This window comes from Atta colombica, unplaced genomic scaffold, assembly GCF_001594045.1.
Source record: "Atta colombica isolate Treedump-2 unplaced genomic scaffold, Acol1.0 scaffold83, whole genome shotgun sequence".
Lineage (NCBI taxonomy): Eukaryota > Metazoa > Arthropoda > Insecta > Hymenoptera > Formicidae > Atta > Atta colombica.
The window spans coordinates 545,055-558,976 of NW_017259576.1; the positions used below are offsets into that span (position 1 = coordinate 545,055).

General features: G+C 34.4%; 2 protein-coding genes across 3 annotated transcripts in view; both read right to left on the reverse strand.

Annotated features, from left to right (window-relative positions):
* Nucleotides 1-264: 264 nt before the first annotated feature.
* On the reverse strand, nt 265-1,978 carry LOC108692858 (spindle and kinetochore-associated protein 1-like). Of its 2 annotated transcripts, none has more exons than XM_018201381.1 (5): nt 1,842-1,978; nt 1,441-1,558; nt 1,121-1,242; nt 568-1,045; nt 265-422 (listed from the first exon to the last, which is right to left on the reverse strand). In XM_018201381.1, the coding sequence occupies exons 2-5, from the start codon at nt 1,547-1,549 to the stop codon at nt 265-267; spliced, it is 867 nt and encodes a 288-aa protein (XP_018056870.1). In that variant the 5' UTR covers nt 1,550-1,558; nt 1,842-1,978. The 2 variants fall into 2 exon arrangements, with proteins under 2 accessions (XP_018056870.1, XP_018056869.1); XM_018201380.1 differs by having other exon boundaries at nt 1,828-1,978.
* Nucleotides 1,979-5,118: 3,140 nt separating this feature from the next.
* The window catches only part of LOC108692851 (protein patched), a 50,431-nt gene continuing 41,627 nt past the window's right edge, over nt 5,119-13,922 (reverse strand). The window contains exons 8-13 of the mRNA XM_018201355.1: nt 10,448-10,855; nt 8,229-8,873; nt 6,792-7,985; nt 6,014-6,502; nt 5,769-5,892; nt 5,119-5,313 (exon numbers count right to left, since the gene is read on the reverse strand). Of these exons, the coding sequence (XP_018056844.1) occupies nt 5,180-5,313; nt 5,769-5,892; nt 6,014-6,502; nt 6,792-7,985; nt 8,229-8,873; nt 10,448-10,855 (2,994 nt within the window). The 3' untranslated portion in view covers nt 5,119-5,179. The remainder of the gene's footprint in view (nt 5,314-5,768; nt 5,893-6,013; nt 6,503-6,791; nt 7,986-8,228; nt 8,874-10,447; nt 10,856-13,922) is intronic.

A 13,922-nucleotide genomic window follows, 5' to 3' on the forward strand; every position in this document is an offset into this window, starting at 1 on the left:
TAGATTTATATAATTGTTTACAAAAATTGATAATTCGTATATAAAAATATCAATATTTCTAATATTAATATTTTAAGAAATATTGCAAATAACTTACATATGCTATTTCCATAGATTCTAAAATTATACCATGTTAACAATAGACAGATAATATTATCTGTTTATTAGAAATAAACATATATTCAGAACATTATTAGTAAATTAATACATTTTTCTTATTACGATAATGTTAAAAGTCTATGAATACACAGAAAATTATATAAATTAATGTGACGTTATAACATATCGTAATTCATTTCTAATTCTACATTCTCGTAAACGTTTGCAATGGCGCAATGCTGTTAGTAAGTTCAACTTGGTCTTATCAATTTTTGTTTTCGTTTGTCTATAATAATCCTCAGCTGTGAAGAAGTAAAGATATCCTGAAAATTATTTTAATAATTTAAAATATACAGTGGCGTACAAAAATTTACACACATATGTGAAATACATATTATATTGACATTATTATATTATTACAACTATTTACACATATTTAACATACTTATATAAACTGTTAAGACTTACCATCTTCATCTCGAATATCAAGCTCTTGCTTTTTATAGTATAAATACAAATTAATATCACCCTTTTTTTGAGCGGCAGTCTTTCCCATTGATAACAGTGTATACTTTGCAATTAACGTTTGATTTATAGCATTTATAAAGTGATTAATTGTCTCTAAACTATTAATAGTTTGCCTTCCAATAATATATTTAGGTACTGTATTGAATTCTTCTGCAGTGATAAGTTGTATTGTTGGACATACTTCTGGTTCATTAAAAAGTGTTCTTTTACAATCTTTCACTGTTTCTTCCTTTTCAAATGTTGTGATGTTTTTTACACTATTGGGTGTTTTTCTAATCGACCGGTGTATTGGATTTACAGGATATTCTGTCAAAGGAGTATATATGGCATCCTGATAACCTTGTATAAGTTCAGGTGGAATATTTCTTTCTTGATGGAGAATTCTTTTGTCCAAAGTTTCAACTAATGTGAATATTTCCTTCATTTAAATAAAGATATCTTAATTAATTTCTAATTCTTGAAATAAATTTTTAAAAATAACTTGACTACATACCCTCAAACGAGAATTCTGTTCATGCATTCTACTTAACATTTTTTTTGCTTCGCTAATGCCACCTGAAATTTGCTGTACTTCCTCATGTGCATCCTGAAGTTCACCTTTTATATTTTGCTTACCTATAAGAAATGAAATATGATTCTGGCAAATACCAACAAATATATTACACAGAAAGCAAATAAGCTATCTCTTTTTTATCTTGTCAATAAAAAAAAAAAATTTCAATATTTCATTGAAAGATGACTCTTCTAAAATCATCCACAAAAAAATCCATCCATTAAAATTTTATAAAAGTGCAACAAATGCCACAATAATACTTTTTATTAATGCTGTGGCCATATCTAGTTCCTGGAGTCTTGTGGTTTGTTTATCAATTATCTCTTCCAGATTATCCTCATTCTGTTTCACAGATCTATTTTCATCCATCACAGCTCGCTGCAAAGATTGAATTAAATAATATGTACAATAAAATTTGTACAATGTTAAATATAATTAGTACAAGGAAGTGCATATAACTCAAATGTATGCAAACATATCTTTCTTTAGCTCCATTTCGTTGCACATATAACGCGCATGAGATCATTTTATATTTGTTCGCAGAGTGTTAAACAAGAATAAAATGATACATGCACATTCGGTGTACAATGGAATGCAATCTTTACTTTAAGTTTACAGGAATATTAATTTCTAAAAAACAATATTACTCTGAGGTAGCTACTTCAATCACTGTACGCAAGGTACTGCGTCCTTCGCTTTTTGTTATACTGAAATATTTTCAGATATGAGGAGCAATGTAAATAACTTTTTTTTGGAGCACGTGACACATCGTTCAGCATCGCTTTGAATTTAAATTTCACATTGGTTAGGTTAGAACGGATATTTAGAGAGTGGCGCCAATGCATGTGCCTAATATTCTGATTGGCTCCACCATTAAGTGTCCTTATATATGACCTTGCACACAGAATGCGGCAACGCTTATCGCGCGGCGAAAGTTGTCGCACTAACTAACTAATAATTCTATTGCCCGTATTCATAGTCAGACCTTGTACTAAGGCTTCCTTAAATTTATCTTTAGATGCTCTATGATTATTTCATTGGCTGCTGAGTATCTAAAATATAAATATAAGACTTAGGCATATGTTCTTAAGTCATCCTCACCATGCAAAATTTCTAGAAACGATGTAATGTTACCTGCGCCGCGCGGCAAAAGTTGGATTGAGTTCAACTTTTGTCGCGTGGTAGAAATTATATATCTATTATTCTTTCGAGCAAGCAAGACGTTAATTAGCTATCGCGCCAGCTTCATCGCGCGGCAAGCATTGCCGCGTTCTACGTACAGGAGCCATTAAAGCTGGTTCTACATTAGTTGTAAGCCAATCGCAAGTTTATTGCGACAGCCAATATGAAGTGTTGATTTCAAAATGCAAACTTCATATTGGTTCCTTACGACCGTCTATGACTTCTATGTAGAGCCGGTTGTACATTAGTTGCAAGACGATCGTAAGTTTATTGCAACAGCCAATATAAAGCGTTGATTTCAAAATGCAAGCTTCAGATTGACTGTCGCAAACTTGCGATCGGCTTGCAACTAATGTAGAACTTTACTGTTAATTAAAAAAAAGACAACGTTAAAGAAAGAAGAAAATAAAATGAGAAATTGCGTAAATATAGAACATAAATGGTGATTTCCGGTCAATTAGCGTCACTCTCTTTATAGTTATTCTAGATTAGGTTATACTTGGACGTCCCTTTAAAAAAAATAGCCATCAGTTCCACCTATATCCAATCTCGATGGAAGAATGATAGTTGTAGGTTAGACTATCTTGTTATCGACTGTCAAGAAATTTTTCATTATTTTTTAAAAATTATAATATAAAATTGTTCTATAACTTTTATTAAATTAAATACTACACTAATTGTTACTTAATATTATAAAATAAGTTATTTGAGATTTTAAATAAAACAATGAAAGATTGTGTTATAAGGTCACAACTATCTCAATTGTCAATAACTATTGACATAAACAAATCATAAAATTTAAATTTTGAAAAAGACAAATTAAAAAAATATAATTAGATATATGATAAAAATTAATAAAAACCCTAAGAAGAAATTGCTTTTGTAGCTTTAAAAATTTTTAATTTGGAGATTTATAATTAAAATTGCAATATAAATTAAATTTTTTACGAGATTATTAGAAATATCTATACAAAAGAAAATTAATATAATTTAATGCAATTTTTTAATAATATATATAATTTATAATTTGATTTATGCAATTTTGCTATAATATTAATTTTGTATCTCAATCTTATTTACGATATTGCCGATATTATAACAGCAATAAAGGTAATATATTGCTATAATTATTATTACAATATTTATATTTACAAAAATTGGATTATAAATCGTACAAATACCACTTCTACACATTAATTACATAAAAAATAATTAGATTCTTACAATGAAATTTTGTAAAATAAAAGTCATGGTACAATTTATACGTATATTAGAGGTATATTGACTATTTTTCCCATCCGAGCTTATACAACATGTACAAAATGCAAAAGCCATTCTGCAGAATGCTTTTTCGTCACTTTAAATACACACTTCGAGTCTCGCATATGTATACAAAATTGACTTGACATAAGTAAGAGAATACTTCTCGCTTATATTACATAATTTCACGAGTCACATCTTATGACAATGTATGCCGCAGTTACTAGGTCACTGGTACTATATATTACAATTTTATACACATTAGAGGTATGAATATCAGAATAGGAATATATACTTCACATTAAATTAAGTACCGTTATTGTCGTAGGCAATGAAAAGTATTCTCGTATAGTCCGATATAAATAATTATTTTTACAAGAGAGTCATTATATATTTATGCGTACAAAATATTGCGCTCGCGCACACACACCCGCAGAAATGCCGAAGAATACTATTAAAATAAATAATAAATAGGTCTCAAAGATTCAGTATACCGCTCGTAGTCACATACATACACACTGCGCGTAACATACATGATTAACATGATTAATGTAGAAAAAAAATAAATAGTACTATTTGGAAATTTTGTCGTTTTTGTCGCACAATAAAGCGTCATCGTCGCAAAATTTCACGATTACATTTGAGAAATGTCGCGTTCTTCTATTGACAATAATATCTTTAACTTTCTAATTAAATAATAAGTATGTATATATACATTTTAGTAAATGCTCTCTCCCGTTATGTATTACGCAAATATTACGAATACACTCACATAGATGTTAGTGTCAGTTTCTGATAAACAAAGGCATACTGGCAAGTATTGTCTTTCCTCTCTCTCGAAAGAATACAAATCATATAACGTTCTTATGTACTTGCCAGTAGTACAAGACACGAACTACTCTTGTGACGCCACAAGTCACTAATTAAATAAATTTATCTAAAAAATATGTATATTTATCTAAAATAATCTAATACATTGATTTAGTAAATTGTACGCATTATTATCCTTGGTAATGTTATTTAACACTGTTGAAATATTTGAAAAGTATCCTGTTTTTTAACATAATTTCGGTTAAAATTTTTTTCATTAAAAACTTTAACAAACTTTACTTAAAATCTTATAATAATTCACGCATTAATATACGCATAAAATGTAAATATAGTTCACTGGTAATAACAAATCCTAATTAAGTAAATATAATGTTGATTCTTACAAAGAAAGTCTACTTAAAACTTTAAAAAATTTGTAAAAACACAAAAAATTACAACAAAATTGTTTATGAAAATATTCATATATATATTATGAAGTTGCGATTTGTGTTATAATACTTTTGTCTTTAAAGTTTGAGTAAAACAATTCATGTTGCATTACTCACTTGAGGGAGAAAAACAGTCTAGAACCGAAAAGTAGAAAGCTAAGTAAAGGTAAGGAGAGAGGAAAGAGGAAAACAGAAAGAGATAATGGAAAATCTATTAATCTATCCTAGTCAGCCTTCTGTGTTTTCCCGCTTTGCGTGGTACTTGAGCAGTAGCTGCCGGTCCCCCCGGTACTTGTTATTAATGTTTTGCGTTAGAGTCTGAATCTGGCTCGGAACCGGAAGACTCCCCAGCATTAACGTTCGTATTGCAGCGCGAGCTCCTTCGACTATTGCTGCCCGAGTGCCGGCATTTTTCACTACGATCCATTCCACCTATAATTATCATAAAAATAAATATATTTGTTATAATTCCCTCATATCGATTTGAGAAAATGCAATAACAAATTAAGATAGGAATTAAATAAGTAAATATGTGTAGCGTGAAGATAACGATATTTGCATAGAAAATTAAAAAAAGATACATTACATTATGTTTTGTGGATTTTTTCGAACTTATAACACAATGTATACAAATTTTAATGATATAAATTTTACTCTAATTTTTAAAGTAAGACTTTATAAAAAAGTTATCATAATTTACAGTCTCTCTAACAAAAATGTTAAAATAATTCAAAAGTAAATATTTTTAGCAATACATAAATATAATTATATTCGATCACAGCAACATGCATTAGTTAGACAGCATTTCGAATTAGTTTAAAGTCTCAAATTACGTTAAGGAAATATTTTGGAGTAATTTTTAAGAATTGTTTAAAATGAATACTCACTAGTTAACGGTGTATGAACTTCGACCTTAATGTTCGCCGTTGCGGTGACCTTAGTGGTGATGTGTGATGTGGGCGGAACCGGCGACGTTCGACTAGACCCACTCGAATCCGATCCGCTACAGTTCTGTTAGTCAAAATGAAAGAACACGCTCGTTAGTCATGCTTGGAAAAGTGTAATAATTTATTGGAGGAAGTTACGCTCTCATGCTTATCAACAACTAATTTGTTCGCGAATCTCAACGCACCTGATTACCACATGTGGACGTGGTCTCCACCTTGAGTTCCGGTTGAACAATAATACAGGATTCCTGCGTGCTGTGCCACGAGTTGGGTTCCTCGCTGATGGTTGTGAGCGATGGTTCAGCATGCAGCCGAGCATTATCAATTTTGTGAGATCTCCTCGGTGGTGTGGGCGGCTTGGATCTTCTCACGATGGGCGATGCTGGCGGTGTCGGCGTGGATATACGATCCGGATGATCATTCGGAATTACTTCCGCCTTCGGACCGATAAGGGACAATAGAATGGGGAAGAAAAAGATGCCATTCACAAGACTGATACCGATTACACTGAGTAATACAAGGAAAAAATAATTGACTATGAAATTGAACTCCGAGAAAGCGAGCATCACCACGGCGAGTAGCGTAGTGAACGCACTATGAACAACCGGAGCGAACATATGTTCCAGAGCTAAACGCATTCTGCGATTTCTGCTACCCACACTGGTGACAAAACTCTGAAACAGAATTACGCGTTTATGTTAACAGAGACGCGACTTATACAAAATAAAAATGCAAATAGGGGAAAATCAATTAAAATGTTGATGCATAAATGTATCAATAATGATTTATGTCACTAACCATTGATGAAAAACAATTGATAAAATAATACAATACAGCCAAAACATTCGATCACTTTTAATTTTCCAAAAAATTTTTTGATTTTGATATTATAAATCTAATATGCTCGAAACAATTAAAAGAATAAGAAGAAACGCTAATGAAGAAACTTCTCAAATTACTTACCAGGCAGATGTGCACCGTGAAATGAACAGCTATGCCCACACTAACCACTAGCAATACGGCAGGTACTGCGCTTAACTTAATGTTGAATAGACTCATAACACCTAGTAGTTCAGCAATAACAACGAGAAGAAAGAAACCAACCAGCACAGCAGCCCATATATTCAACAATAAGAATCCGACTACTAAGATGCTTACACCCAATGCAGCCACAAGGGCGATACACATGGAGGTTCTCAAATTCATATACTGTTCCCAGAAGAGGAATAATATACCGGACGGAAAATTCGGCAAACCACGTTCTTCAAATTTTTTGCATAGTTCCCGGACGCTACTGATCAATTCTGTGATATCTTGCGTATTCGTGAGCCTGTGCAAGTAAAACGGCATCTGCGCATACGTAAGCGGCATGCTCTTAGGAATCTTGAGCTCATGGTCATTAATGTAGATCCATTGACGTGGTTCAGGTCTCAAATTTGCTTGTGAAGCACCGTAAGCAAGCGCGTCGTTGGACGCCCAGGCACTCAAGTAGTTGTAAAAAGCACGTGGATTAATGATACCGTCACCATTAATCAGTCGTACACTAGTAATCAACGTCTTATCGATTGGATTATCCACATGACCGGTCTGCACGAGTAACTTATATGCTAGAATTGCTTCGTCGCTCGCGTTCGGGAACCATCTTTCCTGAGTGATGCAGCCGTTTTCATAGTCCTTGTCAAATGCGGCTTGTAAACCCTTTAGCCAGTCGCGGAACAAACTAAGCCAAAACTCAGGTAAACCACCATTGTCATTCTTGATGACGTTCTTGATCCGCATAAAACTGTCATGATAGTCGAACAACAATTTTTGATTAGTCGGATATTCAAAATCTCGACCGGTGACTGCATACATGTTGTAGAAACCAAAATATTTTGCCTGGGCAGACAGAAATGCATGCTCATTCGAGTTCTGCGGTACTAAATCAGTCAGATCCAGACCATCACGTAGAGATATCGCCTCCCATATGCTACCAACTAGCACGGCGACCAGAATTATCACGCCAAACACTTTGGTAGCCGTTCGACTGATAAAGGGTGCGTAATGCCGAGACGCAAGCTGTGTCAAGGAAAAGCTCAGACAATCATCTTGCGAACAGCCGGTCAGCGCGTCTTCTTCAGTACACTGTTTATCCGCGTCGATAACATTTCCACCTATCTGCAACACGAATGCAAAACGATACTTGTAGATGATTCTGCGTTAATTTCAACTTGTGTAAATATATAGAAAGCAATTGTTATTGATTTTTATTAAGTTTCGTTATAATCAAGCAATCATTTATTAAATAAATTTCTTCAATTTCTAATACAGCGAATATTAAAATCTGATATTTCACAATATGATTTCAAACAAAAGTTCAGTATATATGTGATATATATATACATATATGTCATTTCGTACCCAAGATTCATTCTGTGTATTCTGCGGAGTTAAGATCTGTGTGCAGGTTTCTCGTCTCTCAGGTGGTATCGCCCTGGTGACCGTTTGCTTGGCCGTGCCGTTGATCTTCACGGAGTATCTATTCTTTCCGAGATTGGGTGACGCCGGTAAACAGCAGCAAAGAATATCTTTCCTTCCAGAACGTCTACGTCGTAGATCTAGACTGACCATCGCAGGAAATATCAGCAGCATGGCGGCCAAATTGAACAATAGCACAATACCGGCTTGCATGCAAAATGTTCGGAGAGCTGGGATTGGGATTATCGACGCTGCGAAGAAGGCAATAACGTTGGTCAGACCTGTCAGCAGCACCGACAAGCCAGTTCGCTTGAGAACGACTCCCGTTTGCTCATTGCTGGGCACTTCGTTTACCGACAGTTCCGCATACGTATGCGTTAACAGGAACATATCATGTACGCCCAGACCAAGGGCAAGAAATGGCACTATTTGCGTCGTGGTGGCATTAAATGGGATCCCTAAAAGAGCGCAGAAACCCAATCCTGCGGCTACCGTGGCACAAATTAACATTACGCCAGCCATTCCTACCCCGGACTGTGAACGCACTGGATCTTTCCAACGAAAGAGAGCTACACCAGCATACAGCAACTAGAAAAATAAAAACAGAAATTGAATCACGATAAAATACATAAATAAAATAAAAATATTTTCAGTATCTTTAAACTTTATGGAATCACAATAATTGAAAAGAAATTGAAATTTACTGCAACAGTGGATTATTTTAAAAACAAAGAAAATGAACTTTAAAGTTATTGGGAGTACAAATTAGTTCGGTCCGTTTCCCTAAATATAGCTCCAGCTGTTGTGAATGGTTCATAGTGACAGCTAATTTTGGTGGTTTCAGAGAGGTTAAACATCTGCTAATAATATTCAGTTTATATCGCTTTCATACAAAAACCTTGATTTTTATTGAAATGTCGAATTTTGTGTTAACCAAGCAGCATTTGCGGGAAGTTGACTTTCTGCTTTAATTGGAAGAAAAGTGCGGTTGAAGCCCATCGAATGCTTATCGAAGTTTATGGTGACACTGCTCCAACTGATAAATAATGTAGGGAATGGTTCCGACGTTTCAAGGATGGAGATTTCAGCGTTGAAGACAAGCCTCGCTCTGGATAGTCAACAAAATTTGAAGACAAAGAATTAGAGGCATTACTCGAAGAAGATCAGAGTCAAACGCAAGAGAAGCTTGCATTGGGAGTAACTCAACAAAACCGTTTCTGTACGATTGAAAGCCATGGGAATGATTCAAAAACAAGGAAATTGAGTGCTTTGTGAACTGAAACCGAGAGACGTTGAAAGACGATTTTTCATTTGCGAACAGCTGATTCAAAGACAACAGAGAAAAGTTTTTTGCATCGGATTGTGACTGGAGATGAGAAGTGGATATTCTACAACTCCAAGAAGAAAAAATACTACGCTAAGCCATCAATCGTTGCCATCAACCTCAACATCAACATCACGGCCGAACATTCATGGTTCGAAAATCATGCTCTATATCTGGTGGGATCAAAAGGGTCTTGTTTACTGTGAGCTACTGAAACCTGGCGATTTCATTACGGGCGATCGGTATCGGCTACAATTGACTCGTTTGAGCCGTGCATTGCGAGAAAAACGGCCGGAATACGACAAAGACGTGATAAAGTTATTCTTCTTCATGACAACGCTCGGCCTCATGTCGTTAAAGTCGTAAAAAAATATTTGAAAACGCTCAAATGGGATGTTTTACTGCACCCGTCGTATTCTCTGGACATTGCTCCTTCTGATTACTGATTGTTCCGAAGGATACAGCAAGTCACTTCTTTCACAGAAATCACGGTTCACTTCTTTCGCAGAAATCGAAAATTGGCTCCAAAATTGGATCGCCTCCAAAGAGTCATTTTTTCGAGATGGAATTCGAAAATTGCCTGAGAGATGGAAAAAAATAGTAGGCAGCGACAATACTTTAATTGATCTGTTCATTCATTTTGTTTTGAAATAAATGCACAAAAAAACGGATCGAACTAATTTATACTCCCAATAAAGTGATAGGAAAAAATGTTTTTATTCTCCGTTATTAAAATGTGAGTTCGCCTATTGTTGCATTAAGATTCTTCAATTACACTATATGCAGTAGTACACTATATGTAGTGTGCAGTAGTACACACAATAAAGTTATTTCTAACCATAAGCACGCAACCAATCGCGATCTTCATGACGGACACCTCGCTGTACTTCCCAAGAATGTCATTCATGGTTGTCGTACTGAAAGCGTACAGATTGTACGGTGCCGATCCGTTGACCTCCATCAGTTTTTTCACTTCATTACTAAATACTCTTTGCCAAGTCTCTAAAACTTTAGCCGCCTTCTCCTGCGTCCAGTCGATATGATGGACCCTGTAGGTATTCACTAAGAAATCGTACAGCTCGCGTTCGCCCATTAGCTGCACCACAGTTTGCAGCGCGGCCGCGCGAGTCAAGTGGCCTGTCTTGTTGTGCTTGGCGCCGCCGACTACCAACTCCTCCGGCCAATGCATGTATTTGGCCGCGAATCCATAGCAACCACCTGATAATTCGACTCCTACATCAGGTACCTATTATAGAAAATGTAGAATTGGAAATTAGTAAAATGGAAAGCTGCTCTCAGCAAAATTATAATTTAAAAAAAATCTAATTATGCGAAAAGGAACCAACTTGAAAATGATTTTCCAGATATCATTTTTTAAAAATAAAATTTCATCCGCGCGATCAAAAAACTAAAAATGTAAAATAATTGATTTCTACGAAGCAATGATTTCTTTAATTATTAATTAAATTTCGACGATGATGATAATAAATGTAAATGAAAATGATAATTAGAAATTAGATAAATTTCCGTGATTTTTTTTATAAGCAGCAACCATTTCAAACGCAAGGGACTAGAAAAGTCCACCACCTCAAGCCCTTCCGCAACATTTTGTTTTTCATCTATGAATTTCTCAAGCGTAACCGAAGGCAGAACCGTGTCAAGTCACGCCAGGAATTCCTATGGCAAAGAATTATTACAGGAGGTTCGAGCGATGTTCTTTCTTATAGAGTAACCGGGGGTGTCGTGGACCCCACACCGAGAGACTTTATAGGGTCCTATAAAAGGGCATACCAGCCGTGACTTTAGACGATCAAGCTGCCTTGTCCACTGTCCTTTATATCATACCAGAACAGATGAGTGTCCGCCACAACGCGGCACGAAGAATAGAATTTCAATGACGGAATTATTACTGTATCCGAACATATCTCGAGCAAGACTTTTCTTTCCTTTACGCGCGTATAGAAAGGACGCTGAGCTCATCGTTTTCTTCGAATCCCGTAGATTCATTGATCAATCTCATCTAGATTTTTCCTTTACAAAAATATCGAAACTTTTACATTTCTTACAAACGATCGAAAAATGAAAAGATTTCTTTGAAAAAATTTAAAAATTTAGAAAAACAAATGAAAAAAATCATAATCCCTAATCTTGATTAATCTCAAGTCAAATCTAACTGAAAAATTAATATAAGACTTAAAACTGTAAATTGTTGAAAAAGTACAATATTTAAAAAAAAAGTTATAAAAGATACGATAGGAAAAGAAATAGAGGATTAAAAGATTTATGAGAAAGACATAATTTTTGTCATATCGCTTTATATATAGACTTTTATTTCCTCTTTTATTAATTAAAAGTAATCGGATGAAATTGGGATAACTAGATAGTCCTAATTGAATTGAAAGCACGCCATTAAATACCGCTGCATTACAGAAATGTAGATACGATGAAGTACATAGAAAAGGGATACCAAATAAAGCCTTGTCATTCTCGATCGTACGTGTGATTGAAATCGGTTACCTCACACCGGCATTATGTAATTCCACGAAGAAGCGTGTAGAATGTAGCCGAGTTGCCGGCACGCTTTTCGTGCTTTTTACTCGTGTTCGCGACACGTTCCTCCGTCTTCCAGCATTGGAAGTGTTTGAGAGAAAAATAGCTCGACGTGGATATGAGTTACGCTTTCGCGTCTCTCTAATTACTATGCACTATAAAAAATATTGGTGTGGATTCAACATCATATGGTATCCATATATAATTCGTACTAGAAGTGTGCAAAGTATTTGTGAATCGAATTGAATCTTTGATGTAATAACAGGATTATCATAGAAAATAAATTTTAAAATTCCCTGACTTTTCAGGTTTTCCAGATGAAAATGGAAAATTTTCCAATATAAAATATAAATTTTAACACATTTAAAGTCAAGAATTGTAGGAAAGCTAGTATGTATTATTAAATAACAACGCAAAAAAGATTAGTAGCACAGTAAAATTTTGGGTGCAAATTCAAGTAAAAAAAAATAAATTAGTATTGGAAAAAAGAAGTTATGAAAAAGAGCGATCAAATAAAAATACTGAATAAAATATAAATTTTAATTATTTTATTAAAATCGTTTAAAGTGTGCGAGTTTTGAACGTATTTCACTATAAACGTCAGATAATATTAAAAAATTATAACAATTATCTAGAATAGAAGCAGTTAAGAAAATTGTGAGCAAATTTAAAAATTCCAGACTTTTTTTACATTTTCTCCTGATTTTTCCCAGTTTCCCATAACTAATTTCAATTTTCCTGATTTTTCCTGATTTTTCAGTTGCCTGTGGCAACCCTGAATAAATTCGAAAACAAATCGAATCGAATTTGAAGTTTTTACGTTAAATCGAATTTTTTTTATTGAAAAATGAAATTCGAATTAAATTTTTCCGGATTGACTTTATAAGCTATTTTAAAAGTGATAAATTTTCAATAACGTTCCAGATTTTTTAAGTACAAACAAGAAGAATAATTTATAAGAGTCGTGCATAAATGAAGCAAATAAAATAAACGATTGAATCGAAATCGAATTATTCGATGAACTATTGATAATTTCGAACATAATTAATATTAACCAATGCGATATGGAATCCATGATGATGAATTTAGTTAATATGAACACAGAAATTATAAATCAACATCATGTTAATATCAACATCAACATTGCACATTGAGAATTACGTATATGAATATCGCATGAATGTTAAATTCGCACCGATATTTTTTAGTGTACATTCACGCATTACAGACCTTAACATACGAATTGTCTCGACATTTTATCGGCAAACAAAATAAAAATTTATTATTTCTATGAATTCATTATTAATTCTGTCCTGACTCAAGAATTGACGGTGGTTAATTACGCTGAATTAATAAGGAAAAAACATGCGTATTCGCGTCGTGACGTTGAGCCGGTCGTGAACGCGATTCTTCGGGACTCCGTGCATATGCGGAACACGCGATGCCGGTTCTTGACTTAAACACCCGATCAACGTGCCCCGCCTGCAGGTACATTCGAAATATTCTGAAGCGCATGCATGCCGCGCGAACGCGCCGCGTAGCCATTAAGTGCAATTACTTTAAGTACGAGAGCGCGCATATCCGTTATGAAAATAGAAATAGGTGTGTGTCTGACAGAGAAAGAAACGAGAGAGAGAGAGAGAGAGAGAGAGAGAGAGAAAGATAAGAAAAAGGATAAATTAAAGGAAGAGAAGGAAGAGAGAGAGACAGAGAGAGAGAGAGAGAGAGAGAGAGAGAGAGAGAGAGAGAGAGAGAGAGAGAGA